This window comes from Gallus gallus, chromosome 7, assembly GCF_016699485.2.
Source record: "Gallus gallus isolate bGalGal1 chromosome 7, bGalGal1.mat.broiler.GRCg7b, whole genome shotgun sequence".
Lineage (NCBI taxonomy): Eukaryota > Metazoa > Chordata > Aves > Galliformes > Phasianidae > Gallus > Gallus gallus.
In genome coordinates this window covers 12,166,059-12,184,594 of record NC_052538.1, presented here as the reverse complement: position 1 = coordinate 12,184,594, position 18,536 = coordinate 12,166,059, and the positions used below count along the sequence as shown (strand labels likewise).

The following is an 18,536-nucleotide window of genomic DNA, read 5'->3' as shown; positions in this document are numbered from 1 at the left end:
CAAAAGTACCTTTTTGGAGACTTCTGCCTGTATGATGTGTTCTGAAGGTAAGCAGCTTCTTTTCTTTATTTCTGTGCCCAGGGTTGTTAAGTTTGGGAAAACTCTTGCTTGCTGCAGCCTAGGACCTTGTGGCTCTGCTGTCATTGCTGTATTTCCATTGCATTATAACTGCTCTGAACCTCTTTGAAGCAAGTTTTATGAACCATGTCTGTATCAAAGATCAGGGTAGCACTGGGCATCTACAGAGGCAAGAAAGTGCCAGGAAGCCTTATTTATTTATTTATTTATGTAAGATATGCATCCTCACACATTTCAAGTTATAGCTAACAAAATATAGACAGTGATTTTTGCCAGCAAATGAAAGTTCGTGGCTTTATTCCTATCTATCACATATTTGTTCTTGTATCAAGGAATACTGATTCTCAAACCCACTCAGTGTTAGATTCCCTAGGATACAGCCCAGACAAAATGCAGCAAAGGATGTAGAGAAGGAAGTACAAGGAAGATATTTCAGTAGCAATGCGTACAACTGGCATATTCCACTAGTGACCTGAGAAACAGGTAATACAGGAAAGAAAACAAAGTTTCTAGGAGAATAAAACACACTACAGCTACAGCTGGAAATGCATTATGTTTGGTTTGTGGTTTTGTTTACTTGTTTGATTAGTTTGTCTTTTAAAAAGTCTCCATTTTCTTCTGTTACAAAAGCTTCTGGAACTTGCAGGTACAATGTAATTTTTCACATAGGAATTTTCCTCTAAGGCTGAAGAGGGAGAGTGTAGGAGGGACAGGAGGAGTAAAAAGGAAAACATAAACCAATAGAAAGATCCAGAAAAAAGAAGAAACACACAGGGAAAACATCAAATGACAGTTGAGCAGGACAAAGCACTTAGAGGTCCTGTACTCACTCCAACGTACAGAAAAAGAATTAGTACAGATGACCACAGTCTGACAAAGTACGTTCCATACTGAAAATAAATATTCTGCTAATTCCTGTCATCATTTAAAGCAGTGTCTTTTGGCTGCACTCCTCTGCACTGAGAGCAGGCTGTGACCAGCCCATTGGCTGTACCATGGATGAGTTCAGTGGTACATTTCTGAGTGCTAGTTCTGTTCAGAAGCTGAGATTCAGCCTGCACTTTTGGAACCCAGCTATGCATTCCTGCAATTCCATTAATTTTGGTATGCCAAAAGACAACAGAAGCAGGATGTCAGGAGAAAACTGCCTGCAAGCCTGTACTTACCTACGTAACTTTCCTTGCATAAGTGAAGTCATGTATGCACACACTGGCAGGATTTGAATTCTCATTTCCAGATGGATGGACAAAGTTTGAACAACAAAGCTGTGTAACCTCATATCTCTTGTTTAAAAAGAAGTAATAGAAGTCACTAGAGTCTCATCTATCAAGAGGCTATGATAACATTTGCCCCTTGCAATTTGCATCAAGCTAAAGGAATGTTATTTGCTTTGCTGCCCTGATAAAATGATACATATTGGGCTGTATTCATGTAATTACATGCCCCACGGGGGTAGACTGCATCAAATACTGGTACCACCCATCTGAGTAATTTTTTCAAATAGCAAATAACATCTGCTGAGAAATGGTATAAACAAGAAGCAGTACCACTAACATCTGGAACAACCCTACACTTGGACAGTTTCAGAGAATACTGAAGTTAACTGGATTTTTAAGTGTCTTTGCCTGTATACAGTTGAATTTATGCAATTAAATAAATCAGTGCAATTTTCCAGTATCATGATGATTAACATCCTGTATCTTAGTCATTAATCAGGTCTGCTTCTAAAGTTTCTCAATAGCTAGCACAATACAACACTTGGATTCAAGCATTTTTCCTCCCCTGAAGCGTAACCCCCAAATTATCTTTTCCTAACTGGGCTAAAAACAACAATAACAGACGTTTGCCTACTGCCCAACAACGTTCATTTAATATTTAAAATGTCATGGATGATGTACAGCAGAAAGAGAACAGCTAAATATTGAGTACTTACAAGCCTCCACTCAAAGACACACATCTAAAATGCAGGGTACTTTGAAATATTTGTCCAACGCTATCTTTTTCCTTATCTCTAACTCCCAGTCTTCCAGTATAGTAACTCTTCTTCAACAGTGGGGTAAAAAAAGTGGGAGGAACATTGTTTACCATTGCTCTGCAGGCACAGATGATGAAATTAGGTTATATGGCTAAGACTTAGCAAGACTGCCAATTCAATTTGCAAAGCTCAGAAGCTGCTGCATCTAACTTCCATATATATAGAAGACCTCTGTAACAAGATTCGTGGCATTAGGTGCTGCTCTGAAAAAGATAAGCAGTAGGGGATTTTCAGTGGAGCTATGCTGTTTTAAAACAGTAAGCATGCAGGTTTTTGGTGTTTTTTTCCGTCCTGGGACAACTGTTAACCATCATTCACAACAGATATTTCTTTGTGTTACACAGTCCTAAACATATGAGTTTGTTTATTAATACACTTTAAGAAGCAGAACTATCTTGAAGTCCAAGTTTAGATCTTGAAAGTGAAGAAATTAAACTCTATTCCTTATTTTGTTTCCGATTTCCTGCACAGTCTTTGCCAAATGGCCTAATTTCCAGACTGAGAAGACCTTCGTGAACCGGTCTGCAAAAAGAGGTCCAGTAGGAAAAAGACTCTTTGCAGTTTCCATTTGGCCTTCAGGCCTATTGTTAGAAAGGGAGAGGGAGATGATGCAGTTCAATGTAAGCATTTCTTAATAAACAGGAAAATGTGGTCAGAGACCTGGCAATAGGACCTGGGGGCAGCTACAGGTTACAGAACAGTGCTGTATTGCGTTTGGATGAATATAACCAAGTTTAGACTTCATCCTGTCCTCTTTTTAAATAGTACACAGTCTGTGTAAAGTGTATGCTCACCAGTTGTCCTTTGACTGGTGTCTGTTCCTGTTTGCTGAGGTCACAAGCAGCTCTGAAAACTGAGTTTCCTTGATTCAGTTGCTTAATTATACGAATATAGTTGTTGAATTTTAAGCAAATAGGCTTCAGAATGTTTGACTAGGAGGATTCATTTCCTGTGCCCTTCTGTGAAACTGAAATCAATTATGAAATGACTTCATAGGAGTATCACAGGATGATGCTCAGTGTTAATGTATTTCAGATCCTAGGACAGAACGTTCAAAGAAACAAATATTGTTAATAAATGTATCTAAAACATAAAACCTAAGAGCTGCTGGGAAGAAATTTTACTATGCATCACATGCAATGCCTTTCTCTGCATTTCAGATCTTATTCTGCATTTCCTCCCTGAATTGACAAATTCAGTTTTTTTACTACAAGTACCTGAATTTTGTATTCTCTGCCACCATTATAGTAATTCTAGGAAGGTGTGCCATACTGACAACTCAGACAAATGACTGAACCTGCTCACAAAAGAATAACTTTTGTCACAGTAAGAAGGGCCTTGCAGTTACGACACAGTACAAGGTCTATGGACTCTATTCCTGGCTGTGCCGTATGCATTCTCTTTGACCAAGGGAAGTTGCTTGACCTTGCCATGCCTCAGCCCTGAGGTTAGTGGAATGGCTTTGGAATGAAATTAGTCTGGGTTTTCAGCCTAAAATAGGAGAAGACAAACAAAACAGTCACTATTTCCTTCCACCTCGCTCAATGTAAGGTCTTCCTAGGGGTTCAAAGTTCTCTGGGCAACCATGCAAGTTAGGGTCCAGTTTAATTGCACTGGTAACTTATGCCACATGTTTGGGCTGCAGCCCATGCAGCCTCTCCCTCACCAAAAATTTACAGATACGTCCAAGGGAAGAGTTTATTCATTGTCTGTGTTGGTTAAAAGTTAACAAATATTTGAGTGGCCACCTCTGAATCTGTTTGTGCAGTGTGATAAACAGTGCTGAGAGCCTTTGGGCTGCTAAGTTGATTTCAGAGGTCCCAATGGCTGGCCCTGACTTAATAGGAAAATTATAGTATGTGGAGCTTGCTGTCTCAATACTTAGTTTCATGGAGGGCATATAACACGAAACCCCTTCTTTTAATGTCTTCATTAATAATTCTGAGCATATCATATTCTGCATGTATGATGTATGGCTACAGGAAAGCCTGTTTGATTGATTCACTTCAGCATTTGTCATGTGCAAGAATTAGATGTTGGAGAATAGCTAGCTTTTTCGAGAGGCCACCCAAAGCCTGCTTGTCATGCTGTGTCTTAGCTGTTTATTGGGATACAGAATTCATTTGTGAGGGGAAAAAAAAGAATCTCTGAAAAATCTTCAAGCTTTTGAGGTGCCAAAATTTGAATGTATGTAGCTTCAAATACATAAACATGAAATGCATCTAGTAGTTTTGAACTTCACAGATAAACACAGATGGCTGAGCAAGTTTGTTTAGAAAAATGTATTTCTGGAAAGTATTTTACAAAGGCATAAGTAAAAATCCTAAAGTTAACAGACAATACTGGTGAGATTACAAACTGTCAGCCAACTATGTATGTAAGATGAGCACTTGCCTCCTTGTGGAAATATTCTTATAGCAAGAGGTGTCTGGTATACCCATATGACAAATTATACCATAGCTATAATTTAATCTTAAGCTTAAATCTGACCCTGCAGACAAAGCTTCTAGGAAACTGGTTGTTTTATCTGGTATACACACAAGCCTTGATTCTACTTTTCTGTGTGTTTTCTCTTCCACAAAAATGCACAGTTGTTCTAATGGTCAGTAGACATACAGTAACAAAGTGACTTTGTATGCTGTTGTGAATTCAACAGGTTGAATGGATCATGATGGTATGATATGTACTGGAAACATTTTCAAGACACAATACAGATATAGATTTGCTCTAGCAGATAAGACAGGAGTGTAAGTAATCATCATTCTCCATCATGCCTCTCACTGAAACAGCATTAGAAATGCATATGCAATGTCCTAGCTAGACGTCTTCTAAAACTTATGCCAAAAGCAACTGTATTTAAGCAAGGCCAAACATGATACTGTTAGTCATAATACACCACTTCATCTGCGGTACTGAAGTCATCTGACCAGATAATAGTCTCATAACATTTTGTACAGACAAAGTGAATCTTGCAGTGAGATTAACTCGTAGAACAGACGCAGTTAATACTGGTAAAACAATGATTTCAGACACAGGCTTCTGCTGCCACAGAAATGTTAAACAACAAATGGAAAATCCTACTCTGTATCTAAAAAAAAATGCTTCTGTAATAGGAAAAGTATCTACAGTAACTCTGGTTTGAATATAACAAATCATCCAGACAACTGCTGCCATTGAGCAGCTTATTTCCATAAGCAGGTAACCCAAAAGTCTCTAGAACCAGCAACTGCATTTGGTAAAAATTGATCTATTTTCCTGTAGATCCCATGCACTAAGGTTACAGTCTATAAAGAAAACACAAGAACTTGGATGTCCTTGGGATATGAACTGGGAGGAGACGACCTCATAACTGTGCAGCCAGTTCTTACTGACTTGACATTGACATTCCTTGAGATATGCACTGGGAGGAGACGACCTCATAAATGTGCAGTCAGCTCTTGCTCTCGTTCCCCTCTGTTAATACAGCTAGAAGTATAAATAACTTTTTTGATATTCTTTTGAGTGCAAAGGGTTACTGTAATCTCTACAAAACAGCCATTATGAAGGTGGGAAGGTTCAACCTCTACTGCCATACCATCAACATCCACCTCTGATGTTGTGGGCCAACACAATAAAATAGGAGGCATTACTTTTGGAGCAGCGCTTGTAATAGAATCACTGTGTACTACTAGTACTCATACAAATATTTTTATTTATTCTTATTTTCTTTTAACTTTAAGCTCAAGTCTAAAATAAGCACTGTCCATATTCTGGAAAAACTGAAGAAAAAAACCAACCCCCAAAGCCCCCACCATACTAGTAAAACAGTTTCAGGAGGACTGGATATTTATATATTTCCCTAATGTGGTACAGGGAACGCTCTCTAGCATTGGTAAGAATAGATGGCATCTGATTCAGGTATTAAACTAGAAGTTTGGAAATACTGGTTTTACAGGTTTCCTACATTACTTTTGCATATCGCTTTTATGTCACATAGAATTAGACTCATGAGATGTGGCACAATACACTCCGGTAAGAGTTTAAGACACTGAGAAACGTCTTTCTTACTTCTATTAAAAGGACAATGGTTCTTAACAATTATGAAACATCTCACTTGAACAATATGAGGCTGAGCTCTTCGAAAGATGACCAGAAAGAAGAAATGGGAGTGTTGAAAATGGTATTACATTAATGCTTCAGGGGCTTTCTATTCAGTTTTGTCTCTCAACCAGGTAGCTTCAAAAGAGATCAAAACTTGCTGTGCCAGGCTCACACTTGCAGAAAGAGGCAAGTATTTTATGTTGGAAAAGCATTCAAAGGCTGTAGCCTTTGGAGATCAAAGCCTCACCGCATCTAGGCACAGTAAGCACATAATGAGAGACAATTCCTGCCTTGTTTATAATTAAAACAGCATAAACAGACACAAAGAAATAGGGAAAGGAACAGAACTAACTTGCCTAAAGCCAAACAGTAGATTCAAAGAAAAAGAAGGTAGAATCTAGACCTTGCCAAAGCAATGAAGAGGCAAATAAATGTTGTGGATAAAGGGAAAAGGTGCTGGTTCTTCACACCTGTGTCTTATAATTCTTGACATATTTCTTCTGATTTCTTCTGAGAAGTGTCAGAAAGGGACAGGAGAGAGATATTAGGGAAGAAAGAGATGAAGTTTGGAAGAAGACAAGTGAAGTTAACAGAGATAGGAATATGTTGCTCCCTGTCCCCCTGGAAGATCTTCCTGTGATCTAATCAATAATTCTAAAAGTGAAATTAAAAATGGCATTCATTGTCCATTAGATTGTGCACGTTTCTCTGCAAGTGGTGTCCTGATTGACATTTAAAAAAAAAGCAAACAAAGAAAACTCAAGTCAAAAGAAGTAAACAGATAACTAAACATTAGGCTAACCATGGAAAATTTAATTTGTTTGGCTTCCATTCTTATACAAGTATACCTGGGTATGAGATGGCCTATGGCTATAAATATGTTAAAACTGCATCTACAACTCTTAATGATTTTTAGGGTTAGAAAAGCATAAGAATAACAGTAGATACTGGAATCTGGATACTCTTTGGGAGCTAAAGTTCCTGGCAAAGTCTGGAGTCTTCTGGAGTGCTCGCCTTTGTAGATACTCCTGAAACCAAACCTGGCTTATAGAAACAGGTTAATTTGTCATTGGGCCCACCAATGAAAAGAATACTCTAAAGAAATATAATGCTGTAAAGCAGTGGGCAGGTGAAAAAGAGCTGCAACAAGCCAGTAGAAGCTATCTCTGGAAGAGAGCAGTCATAGCCTGATGTGTTGTTTTTTTTTTTTAATCTCGTGTTTCCAAGCCCGTGGCATTTGGAACACAGAAAATAAGAGCATAGAAGCAAAAGCTTTGAGGACAGTTTTTCTTTTTGTGTCAGGAACTTCGAGCACACTGTAGAAGTAGCAAAGAGTGTTGGAGAGATGATCCATGCATGACGATATCTTCCTTTCTAAAACCATATGTCTCTTGTGTACTGCCCACCCCAGTCTCAGCAGTTTCTTCTGGTAACGTGCCATGAGAAACTGTTCCTCCAGCTCAGTTCTCCTCTACAAAGCCAGCAACAATGCAGCTCTGCTCTCTTATGAAGCTTCTAGCTTCAGATTGAATGAAGACAAATCAAACCATTATTAGAAATAATGAGTGAAAATTAGCCAGACAACCAGCAACCGCAGTGAGAGAGACATCAGAACTGCTGGCACATTCCACAAGATAAAATGAACAGAAAAGCCAGTAACAAAAGCATTCAACAGACCACAGTGTTCTGCAGAAATATCTATTTACTGTTTGGAATAGTGGAATTATTCACACACAAAAATATCTAAGAACAGACTACAGACTGAAAAATTTAAATGTGGAGTTATTCAGGAAGAAAATTTTATTCAGCTAGAATGTGAATGCACCTTAATTCTTAGTGAATCTATGCATCTTCTATAAAGCTACAAAAAAGAGTTCTGGTATTTTGTTTGAGTTTGCAAGATAGCATTTAAAAAGGCTAAAGGGGACAATGATGGCTATCACTACAGCTGAACAGGAGGTGGAATTCAGCCCTGCTTATTATATGCTCATATAGGAAGTTTTAAATCTTGTTGTTTCCTAGAAAACACTATTCCATGTAGTTTTAGCTAGATAGCTAAATTTATCCACGTAGATCACTAGATTCACATCACTCCAACTTACTTCATGATAGTAGGGGAAATGCACACACCTTTCAGCTCAGCTCATAAGGAATTCTTTATAATTCTGCATGACTGTTACTGTTCTGAATAATGATGTTCTTATCCTGTTAATAATTACAGATTTGTCAGTTGCTAACAATCAAGTTGGTACCTGAAGTTGAAATGATACCCAGTTCTTGTTCTAGAATCTAGATCAGAACCAGTGTACTTATTTTTCATAATACTGGAATTTGTGATAGCTGTAGGAGATGTACTGTCCCTAAGTCTTAAAGCAAACAAATAAAACTAACACAGGGTGTGGGGAGATATTTCAGTCAAGGTCAGCTGGCATTCTTTGGCTGGCTAAAATACTTCTTGAACAGCATATAAACACATTTGAAAGTTATTAAAAATTAAATTCACACCTATTTTCATATCCCTTCTTTTCTCAGGGTTGGTTCAAAATAACGTTTGAAACAAATGAGTATTGCATTCTTTATACTAGGAAACTCTTTTAACCAGTATACTACCTTACAGAATTTTCCTGTGAGTGTTGTTTTGTTTGTAGATATGTGCCCTTCTGAAGGAAGGGAGAGAAAGATCTAGAACTTAATAGAAAGATTGACCTACCTTCTTAAGTTCTTCAGAAGAAAGTACACTGTAAGTCAGGGATGTGCTCTCTGTAGCAGAAGGAAGAACGAAGTGATCTGTAGAGTTCAGAGTGACTTCAGTGTGATTCCAGCTGCTTCACTTGGCTACTGCCTTCCTCTTAATAAAGCTGCAGAATGATATAACGCTGTGTTTGTTTTCAGCTGTGAGGAAGTTGTTTCCAACTTCCCTTGGTTTGCTAAACCTGGTTTTGAAATATTGCCCTTCTGTATAATCCCAGTATTTCACCAAAATAAATGTTAGACATGTGAATGAATCATTCTGGCCAGTGTCCAAGCAAGCAACAGATGTGGTGGCTGATGAATGGAAATGGACTTTACAGTTGCAGGCTGCTTTTTGTTATGTAGAGAAGGATTTCAACAGTACTTCTTTGTTTCTGACCACTCTCGTTTATAGAAGATAATGTTGAATGAGCAGAAAGATGCTTAAGAAGCTACACTGAAAGCATCATTTGTTAACTGTATGGTGAGATACTTTCAGTTAGTATTTATGATTATTAATTTCCTTTTGTATGCAAGAGAAAAGTGAACTTCTCAAAGTATGAGTTACTAGTCCTCCTGCCCACCAATCAGTGTAATTCTGTGGTCAGACATTTGAACTGGGCTTTAGGAGACTTGGCTTGAATCCCAGTTCTGTCAAGAGCCTACCGAGTGTTTGTGGTCAGGTCTCATGCTCTCCATATACCTTAGCCTCCCAGCCAGTAAAACGGGAACGTTATTCTCCTAGTATCTTCATACCACAGCTTCACCTGACTTTGATGGTACTGCATTCATCATACCATTTTAAATCAGCTGTGGGTCTGTCGGTCTACCCTTACCAAAACCTAAATCTTCTAGTGGAAGGAATAATCTTAGCAGCTGTACTCATCTGTGACTAATGCAAGACACCTAAAATGTTCAACGCTGATTGAATTCAGTCAATTGCAGATCTTCCAGGTATCAACTCTACTGATGCCAGTAAAAATAAAAAGAGGGAATTACTTAGAGAGAAGCAGCAGCACTGAAATTTCAGCCCCTGGTTAATAAGACTATCAATTCTGAGCCATAACAGTAGTGCTCAAAAGTTATAGAATCTATCAGGAGCCAGAAACTCCTTCCAGCAAAACAGTCAGCTTTGTCTGTCTTCCACGTCAGCTCTTCTTGTTCTGCCAGTATAACATAAAATGCTGATAGCTTGTATGACGAGGAAAAAGGATCCTTTTACAAAGTACAAATGAAAGGATGGAGATTACGTTACAGCAGGACACAGTCTGGAGAAAACGACCTGGAGAAAATGATGGCAATGGAACATAATACCCGCAAATATGTGACATAGTGACAGATAGCTGGGTTGCCTGAAGAGGTCTTCTGAAGTCTTTCTGCTCTCATGATTTGGCACCTCACTTGTGTATTTCTTGGTGTTTAAACATTTCTTCTTTCTTCTAGGTAACTGATAGCTGATAAAAAGCTCTTTTAATAGCAGTTCCTTTGTAAATATTGGGACAGGGTGAATACAGTCACCATTTAACCACAGATCTGTGGAGTATTTTGCTCGTAATAGTACGAGTCTATCTCCACAGGTACTGTATCAGATCCAGTTATTATGAGGCAGTTAATTCATAGGCTTGCAAAGCACTACTTGAGTAAGCCAAGAGAGAAAATTACTGGGTAGAAACGCCCACATATGATCTGCACTAAAAGACAAACTTCGGCAAGCAAAGTAGAATTACATACATGTCAATTGCTCTTCACCTTCTTGGTGCAGGGAGTATTCTGATGAGTGCAATGGTTTCTATTAGTTTGAGATGGTGAGACAGTCTATAAGAAGCTGTTTCCTTTGCGATAAACTTAAGCCTACTGGGACTGCTCTAACAAGTACTGAGTTGATAGTTCAACTCCTCCATCCTTCTGAAGCATGGGAGGATTAAAATTCACACAGCAATTTTCTTCACTCTGCTTGTCATAGTGGAAAACATGAAATCACAGCTGCAAAGGATCCAGAAAAAATTTTGTGGAGACAATTTTTCATGGAAAAGGAGGGCTTTTTTTTCCTCCCTAGGAAGAGCAAGTCACAGCATTTCAAAGACTTTTTTTTTCCTGCCAATATGCTCTACCTACTTTTTCTCCTTTTAAATTGAAAAGGACTTCTGCACTGATGAACAATTACCAAACTTGCACAGTATGACCTGCACATGCAATGTATCTGTGAGCAAAAAAAAAAAAAATAGAGGATAGGATTTTACAGACAAACTTCCATTTAATCTGAAAAGGTTTTGTTTTGTTTGTTTTCCGTTTAGGGCTAAATATATCACTCCATTCTCCTACAGTTTTGATCAACCACAAAGGGAATCTTACATCCCTGAGGAATGTAAGCTTGGTTCCTACGACTTCCTATGTTTTAATTCCTTCTGTGCTCAGAGTAAAAACTGGAATGGTGAGTCCAACATTTTTGCACATACAACGCATTAACCATTGATATCGTTTTACCAGTGTAAATACCAGATCTTTTCAGATAATTTTTGAATGTTGTATGCCTGGAAGAAAGTAAATGAAAAAAATTACCCCTTGTTTGCTTTCATGTCTTTGCCTTTTCCAACATGGAAGCTGTTTTTTCTGTTTCGCTGTGTCAGTTTTGCCTTTTCAGCAGGGTAAGTTAATGAAGTTCTGGAGTTTTTCTTCTACATTTGGGTAAGTGTAGGACTTGCAGAGCAGAGAACTAGTAATTTACATCTGATAAAAATGAATAAGGGAGAACCTTTTCATACAAATAACAGATCGGGGGTTGGACAGCAGTGGATAAACTGCGTCCATTGAAAAGCAAATGCATTTTAAAACACATCAGAATTTTTCTTTTCTTTAGAAACAAGCATACAAAAAACAGCAACCTATGGAACAAAGACAGTATGTATGGAAGAAAAAATACAGAGAAGCCTTCTGAAAGTGCCTTATCAGTGTTAACCAAAGTACAAATTACAAACTGACTAACAAAACCAAAACAGCTTTAAGTCACCAGGATTACAAATAACTGCCTGATAGCTGCGACAATTACTTCCCACTCATAGGACCACCGGTTCTTATCAAGCTGTATATTAACATAGCAGATAATCTCAGCACTGAAGAACACATCAGACTAACTCCAAAGTGTATAAAATCAGTTAAGTTGCATTAATCATGAATTTGTAAATTCAGACAAAGGATATTTGTTTTTTTCCCAGGGTTCATTTAAGCTGAACAACACAAGAAATAAGCTACTTACTTTTTGAGGATTCAGATGTTTAGAGTTCAGCTTGTTTTGTTTTGAATTATTCACTATTCCTTTATGCTCACTGCTTGAATTAACACTTCACTGATAAAAATCCACTCTGGAAAGACTGAATTTAACTACCTGACAATCAGGAAGAGAGTAATTTCCTTCCTTTACGTGAAACTAATGACTATTCATGCCTATCCTTTCGGTGAAGCTGCGATGTTTGCTTGTGGCTTAACTGCCTGCTATACACCATAGTCAGCCACTACAACATTCTCCAGCATTTAGACCAAACAAGCTGATGGAGGGAGGTTTGGCTTTTAGCAGATCAACATCCTCTTTCCATGCAGATATTGGAATTCTGAAGACTTTCATGTATAGAGTGTTGAAAAAAATCAACATGCAAAAAAAAAAAAACCCAAAACCACACAAGCGTAGAAATGGATTACTGTATATATATGCATCTGCATACAAGTTTGAACAAGGTCTTTAAAAGCACCACTTTATGCAACTCCTGCAAACAAAACAAATACAGGCTTATGATGAATATTTGACATTCATTTACAAGGAAGTGAAAGAGAAGCAGAGGGGAACACGAGGCATACTTTTTCAGGATTTTAGCTACCTCCGTCCACTTGGGTCCAAGTCACCAGTATGGGTGCCTACACCTACTCTTTCAAATAAGGCTTTTTTTTCTATTTAAAGTCTAAGTTCTGAGGATTCAGTCATCCACCTTTTATATACCAGCCCTTTGATTAAGCTCCCAAATCTACAGTTCTACTGGGATTATATCCTGGTGTCGCATGCAACAGACATAACTCTGTGACCCAGGGGGTCATTTAAGTTTTGTCTTCTGCAATCATCCATAACAATATCTAAATTGTTATAGTTTGTCATAATGATTAACAACACAGAAAACAAGCAGGATCATAAGGAGGAGAGGATGAGTGCCAGTCCAGGTATCGAAGTTATTTCTCCACAGCAATGAATGTGAGACTAAAGAGAAGGAATGTAAGCTCCTGGTTGCTGTTCTGTATTTGCCCTCTCCTCTGATTGCCGTCAAGGGAGAGAGCATAATTTTACTTCTAAAGCCTACCCAGGTCTCAGCCTCTCTAAGGAAAAGGGAGCTGAGAAATCCGAGCTTGATACAAAACGGGAAGGCTGTCACTGGTTGAATACTGTGCTGTCAGAATATTTCCATGCTGTGTATCACTCTCATCTCTCAGGTTTCCAGGAAAAGCACACTGGTGGTATGGCAGTGGTGGTTGAACCTTCCCACCAGTACTCTGTTCCATTCTGTTGCAATGTGACAGATGGCAGCAGAGGGGCTGTCTGACAAAATGGCATCTGTCCTGGAAGTGCAGATGAAGCAAAGGGGTGGAATTGAATTCCTCCACATGGGGGAAAAAAAAAAATGGCACCTACTGACATTCATCGATGGTTGCTGAATGTTTCTGGAGACCAAAGAGCAGATGTGAGCACAGCGAGGGGTGGGTGGTGCATTTCAGCATGACGAGAACAATGTAGAAGACAAGCTATGATCCAGACAGCCATGCAAGTTTTTACAAGCACAGCATGCAGGCTCTTTGTCATCACTGAGAAAAATGAACAGATAATGGTGGTGACTACGTTTTGTAGGTGAGAATTTGCTCTACCAAACAGTGTTATTGTGCTCTTTGTATCTTTTGTATTTTCCATGGAAATAAATGGGAGCTACTTTTGGAGTGACCCACTTTGACCCACTTTCTGTTTCTGTTACCCTTGCAGAGAGGGAAACTGCCACTTCTCCATTTCAAGATGAGAAGCAAGGCAAAGGGGCATTAGACTAAGTGTGCGTACCTCGTGTCCAAAGCAGAAACTGATCCCCAGTTACTTCTGTATTACACACATAGACTATCCATCAACATGTAAGAGACTTCTGCTTTTACTGATGGACCAGAAAACAAAGACACTAAACTCTGATCCACAGAACTACTATGGTTACAGTAATAGCACACAAAATGCTGAACACCACTCAGATAAAAGCTTTTTTGTTCTTTCTCTTCTTCCATTTTCTGAAATTTCCATGAAATTGTCTCCATATTTTCCAACTGGAAGAGAAAGGGGTTTCTCTCAAAGGCTGATGTTGTTGCTTATCAGCTTTGCTAGACTAAAAGCAAGTTTTGTCCCTGGAGAAAAACAGAGAGCTTCTCTATTCCACACTATTTAACTTCCTGCCTTATTTTTTTTATTCCTGAATAGGATAAAGAAACCTTTCTTTAAATGATTCCCCAAGTAAAACAAGGTAGAGCCTGCTTGCTCTCGGATGTAAGAAAATATTTTATGTGGTTTATTGTGGGAACGTTAAAAAAATTAAATATAATTTAGAACAGCCAATGTGGAAGAAAAGAGCATTTATTTAACTACCTTGGGAATACATTTTGACCCCACCTTAAACTGCCTGCAGAACATCAACTGACTCAACATAATAGCATATATATTTGCAGCTCCCGGACTCCTATAAATTACGCTACAGACAAGGAAGCTGCTGAGGTATTTCACATTCAGGGTCATCTTACATTCACCCACACCTATTTAAAACTGGAACTGTTCAATTGAAATTTATATATATAAACATTCATTTAGATATTCCAAGGGGTCAAGGTAGGCAGATAACTTTTGGGAGCCTGAACACCGGCCGCTCTGAAAGAAACAGAATACATCTCCAATAAGCTTTGAGAAAATTAGCTCTACTGGAAATACATTATTCCCTGCCTCAATGATGGGGATAAATATTTACTTTCATGAAAAATCTCAGAGTTCCTACTATGATGAAAAGGCAGGTGAGCTAGAAGGAAATAACAGCCACTTACAATTCCTATTTCATATACTTCAAGGCTCACATTAGCTTCTCATATGAAACCTGCGTTCATTTTGTGACATACCTACACCATGAAAAAGAAAGAACGTTTAAAATCTGCCAATCAAAACATTCTGCCATGCAGATGAGAACAATACTGTTCTAAGTGTGTTTCACTCCTGTTATCTGTTTGTGGTTAATATTAGAACCTGCAGTTCTTTCCATTTCCTTCATAGGTGGAGGCTCTCAGGTCACAGAGCTCCCTTCAGCGCAGGCAAATGGAGTCATTTTATTACTTTCTACTGCATTTGCTAGCATGTCTATTTCAGAAAGTATTGTGTATTTCAGAGTGATTTGGTAATGAACACCTACACTTGAAAATGTTGTCAGTTCTCAAGGGCTGATCTGACTATATCAAACAGGCAAGTTTAAACGGTGCTATTTTTGAAAAGAAATATAAAACAAATGGGAAATAGAATTAACAAATGTTAAGGGACTGTTATTTCTGAAGCTAAAAATAAATCCATGCACAAGCTGAAGGTGAAAGAATATCCTGCAATTCATGACCGGTCACAACAAGCAACCCCCAACCTACTTCCTCACCCAGTCCTGTTCTTTGTGTCACGTTTTTGAAAACACAGACACTGTTATTTCAGAGAGATGAACTCAATGAACAGTTATTAGCAGAGAGTAGAAATAACTGTGAATGCAGTACCAAAGTATTTAGAACTTTATGATGAAAGACGCATTCTCTGGAAGCACACATCATTTTGAGTTTCAAATGGGAAAAGGATCCGGAGGCATTTCCCCTTTCCTTTGAAAAGTCAAGCAAATTTTGTTTTGCTCCACAAGAGGGCTGTGTGGACATCAAGACAACATTCTCCCTATGCTGTCTTCAGGAGCATGGTAGGCTCGGTCCAGTAAGAAAGCATTTCATGCAGCGCTACATCAGTGCATACAAACCACTCAACTGCTGCTTTCATTTCTTTGCAGAAAGTCTGTTCATAATTTCTGTTTTAGGACAAAGTGTCTCATAAACATGTTAATTTAAGCTACCGGAAAGACTGAGAACAGTTGAGCAGTACTGGGGTAGGGATTTAAAGGGTAAACAAGAACAGAAGTAGCCCAGCATGCAGAAACTTTCTGAAAGCACTGAATTCTGGTACATTTTGTACATTTTCTGTGTTTAAGTGGCACATGTTGAGTTGTCTCATCAGCCCTTCCTTCTGGATGACCTGCCAGCAAATGAACAGCAACAGCAGCTGTAACAGCAACAACAGCAGGCTCTGGAACGAGCGTGAATGTCACTGCATTTTGCTCAGCATTATCACAATAAAAATCTCTGTATTCTCTAATGTACATGTGTACAAAAATCTATTTTCCAGAGCAGTCACAACAACAACAACAAAAAAATAATAGTAGAATTAAAAAAAAATTGGGTGGAGGGTGTTACTATTATTCTTTAACACATATGATGATTTTTTTTAAGCTCTGAAAACACTGTTACTAGGTATAATTGGCGTGATTATACAGGGGAAAAAATACCACAGAATATCACATCATTCCTCCAGTTCATCTGGTACCTCGTAACAGTGGCTCCCACAAGATTCTTGGAAAATACCAACATTCCTTTAAGAGAATTCTACACTTCTCCATAATTAAAGCTTTTAATATAATCCCACGTATCACGGCACACTCATTCCCCTGCAGAGTCAAGGAGATCCACCTTTTCCACATTCCCTCAGAACTGAAGTGCTCTAAAATCTACACACTTGCTTTGGACTGTTTTGAGATTAGCTGTCCCTGTAGTCCAGGCTAGGTCTTGCTAGCCACCTTTGTGGCCATTTGGCTACAGTACTCTCTGCACACCTCAAAGCCCAGCCCTCAACAGATGTCATTCATTCAACACTTAGCTTAGACCCTTAAACAATTTTACCAAAGCAGCAATTCAATGATAATGTAGGCTTTTAAAATTTAAATGGAAAGCACATATGCAACAAACTGAAATTCTGGGCAACTTTCCTCCCAGATAGTTTAATCAACCTTGATTTTCATTTGTTACTCTCTCTCTACAATCTTAAGCCAACTACTGGAAGAATTTCGACTCTTTTTAGGAAAATATATACTGTTTACATTTGTCAGAGGTATTTTTTTCTTAATATTCTTCATATCTATAACTTTGACATGGATTTGGCTAACGGGAGCGGAAAAGCATATCAAATCGAAGCAGAAGTAGAAAGCAAAGCAGTACAAGTTGAGTGAATTGAACATGGAAACAATTGGCATAGATATCATCTATGGGGAAAAAAAAGGTTGGATGCTCATATCAGAAGAGAGAGGCATTTTTAAAAGAGGGAAGGAAGTTTCTCAGCCCTGACTGATCGTTCATGCACATATATGAGTATTAGGTTAGCTGCTATGGTTAAGAGGAGACTAGAGGGACGGGAACTCTCTCAGTACCTTACCTGAGCTTGAATCAAGATGCAGCCTCAAGTTCATAAATACAGAAAGAGCTGGAAGCCATGAAATACCTGACAACACATGCCTAAATTCTGCTATCTTTGACTGATAGTCCAAAAGATAGAAAATTCCTTTCTATCTTCACAAAAAAAATATTTAGGAATACTCCAAGGACAAGCTAGATGGCATTATAAGATGGATTCTGCAGTGTTCTTTGCTAAGGATTTGTTTTATATGAGCTGTTCTGGAAATGAAATGCCAGTACTTGAACTACACCGAAACCTCAGATATGTAACTGAACTTACTTTGTTCCAACAAGTTACAGAGGGTTGGTAATCCACAGTAACTCACTAAGCTTGCTGAGAACTCATCATCAAGGCAAACTATTTTGGCTTGAGATAGTATTTCAAAGTGCGTTTGCCACAGATGAAGCACACACCTTTAAACAATGCAACTCTGCCGACATGAAATAATTTGGCCAGGAGCCTGAGCTTTCACGTGTGTAAATATTCTCTGAGGACATACTGCACTGCAAGATTTTATGGCTGCTTCTCACATATCTCCATTGCTACCCACAGGATGCACTCTAAAACCAGGTTTTCACTTGTCCAGCACTGAAACCAAGAATCATTTCCATGTTACTGAAGAGACTGATTCTCTCCACATCTGTTTGTATTGCAATCCCACACCTTCTGACCAGTCCGTCAGTTATGTCCAACAAAATAAACGTAACTACAATTATACTGATTCGTGGATCTTGTCAGCCTCGAGAAGCACAACCCCTATGCTATACGCACCTAAATGCAGTATCCCCCCTTCTCATTTCATCCGTTAAGAGTTTTGCCAAGTTCTGTGTTAAACCAGGCAACAAAACGTCACCAGGCAACAAAATGTCAGCAGGCAACTTAACTTCTGCATAAGCTTCTTGTCTGTTGGCAATGAGAACACGTCCGTATCTAAGCAAAGGGATCCAAAGAACCCAAGAGCAATTTGAGTAATTTCCCTCCCGAAGCGAAGCCTCCTCCTGCTGTTCTGCACTGTTTTTCTGGGAGACTCTCTGTGCTCAATTA

The 18,536-nt window shown here is 38.6% G+C and overlaps 1 protein-coding gene across 7 annotated transcripts in view; it reads right to left on the bottom strand.

The window, feature by feature from the left end:
- Window positions 1–18,536, bottom strand: part of GPR1 (G protein-coupled receptor 1) — a 30,731-nt gene that overhangs the window by 3,798 nt on the left and 8,397 nt on the right. The window contains exons 1-3 of one of the 7 annotated variants that reach the window (XM_040703931.2): window positions 12,177–12,271; window positions 11,483–11,650; window positions 8,904–9,051 (exon numbers count right to left, since the gene is read on the bottom strand). The exons of 1 other annotated variant lie outside the window; for it this stretch is intronic. Coding sequence is in view for 1 of the 6 variants with exons in the window: in XM_046943782.1 (XP_046799738.1) it covers window positions 1,245–1,276 (32 nt within the window). In the remaining 5 variants the exon portion in view is untranslated. 5 more of the 7 variants (XM_040703929.2, XR_006939829.1, XM_015289516.4 and 2 more) reach the window with 5 other exon arrangements.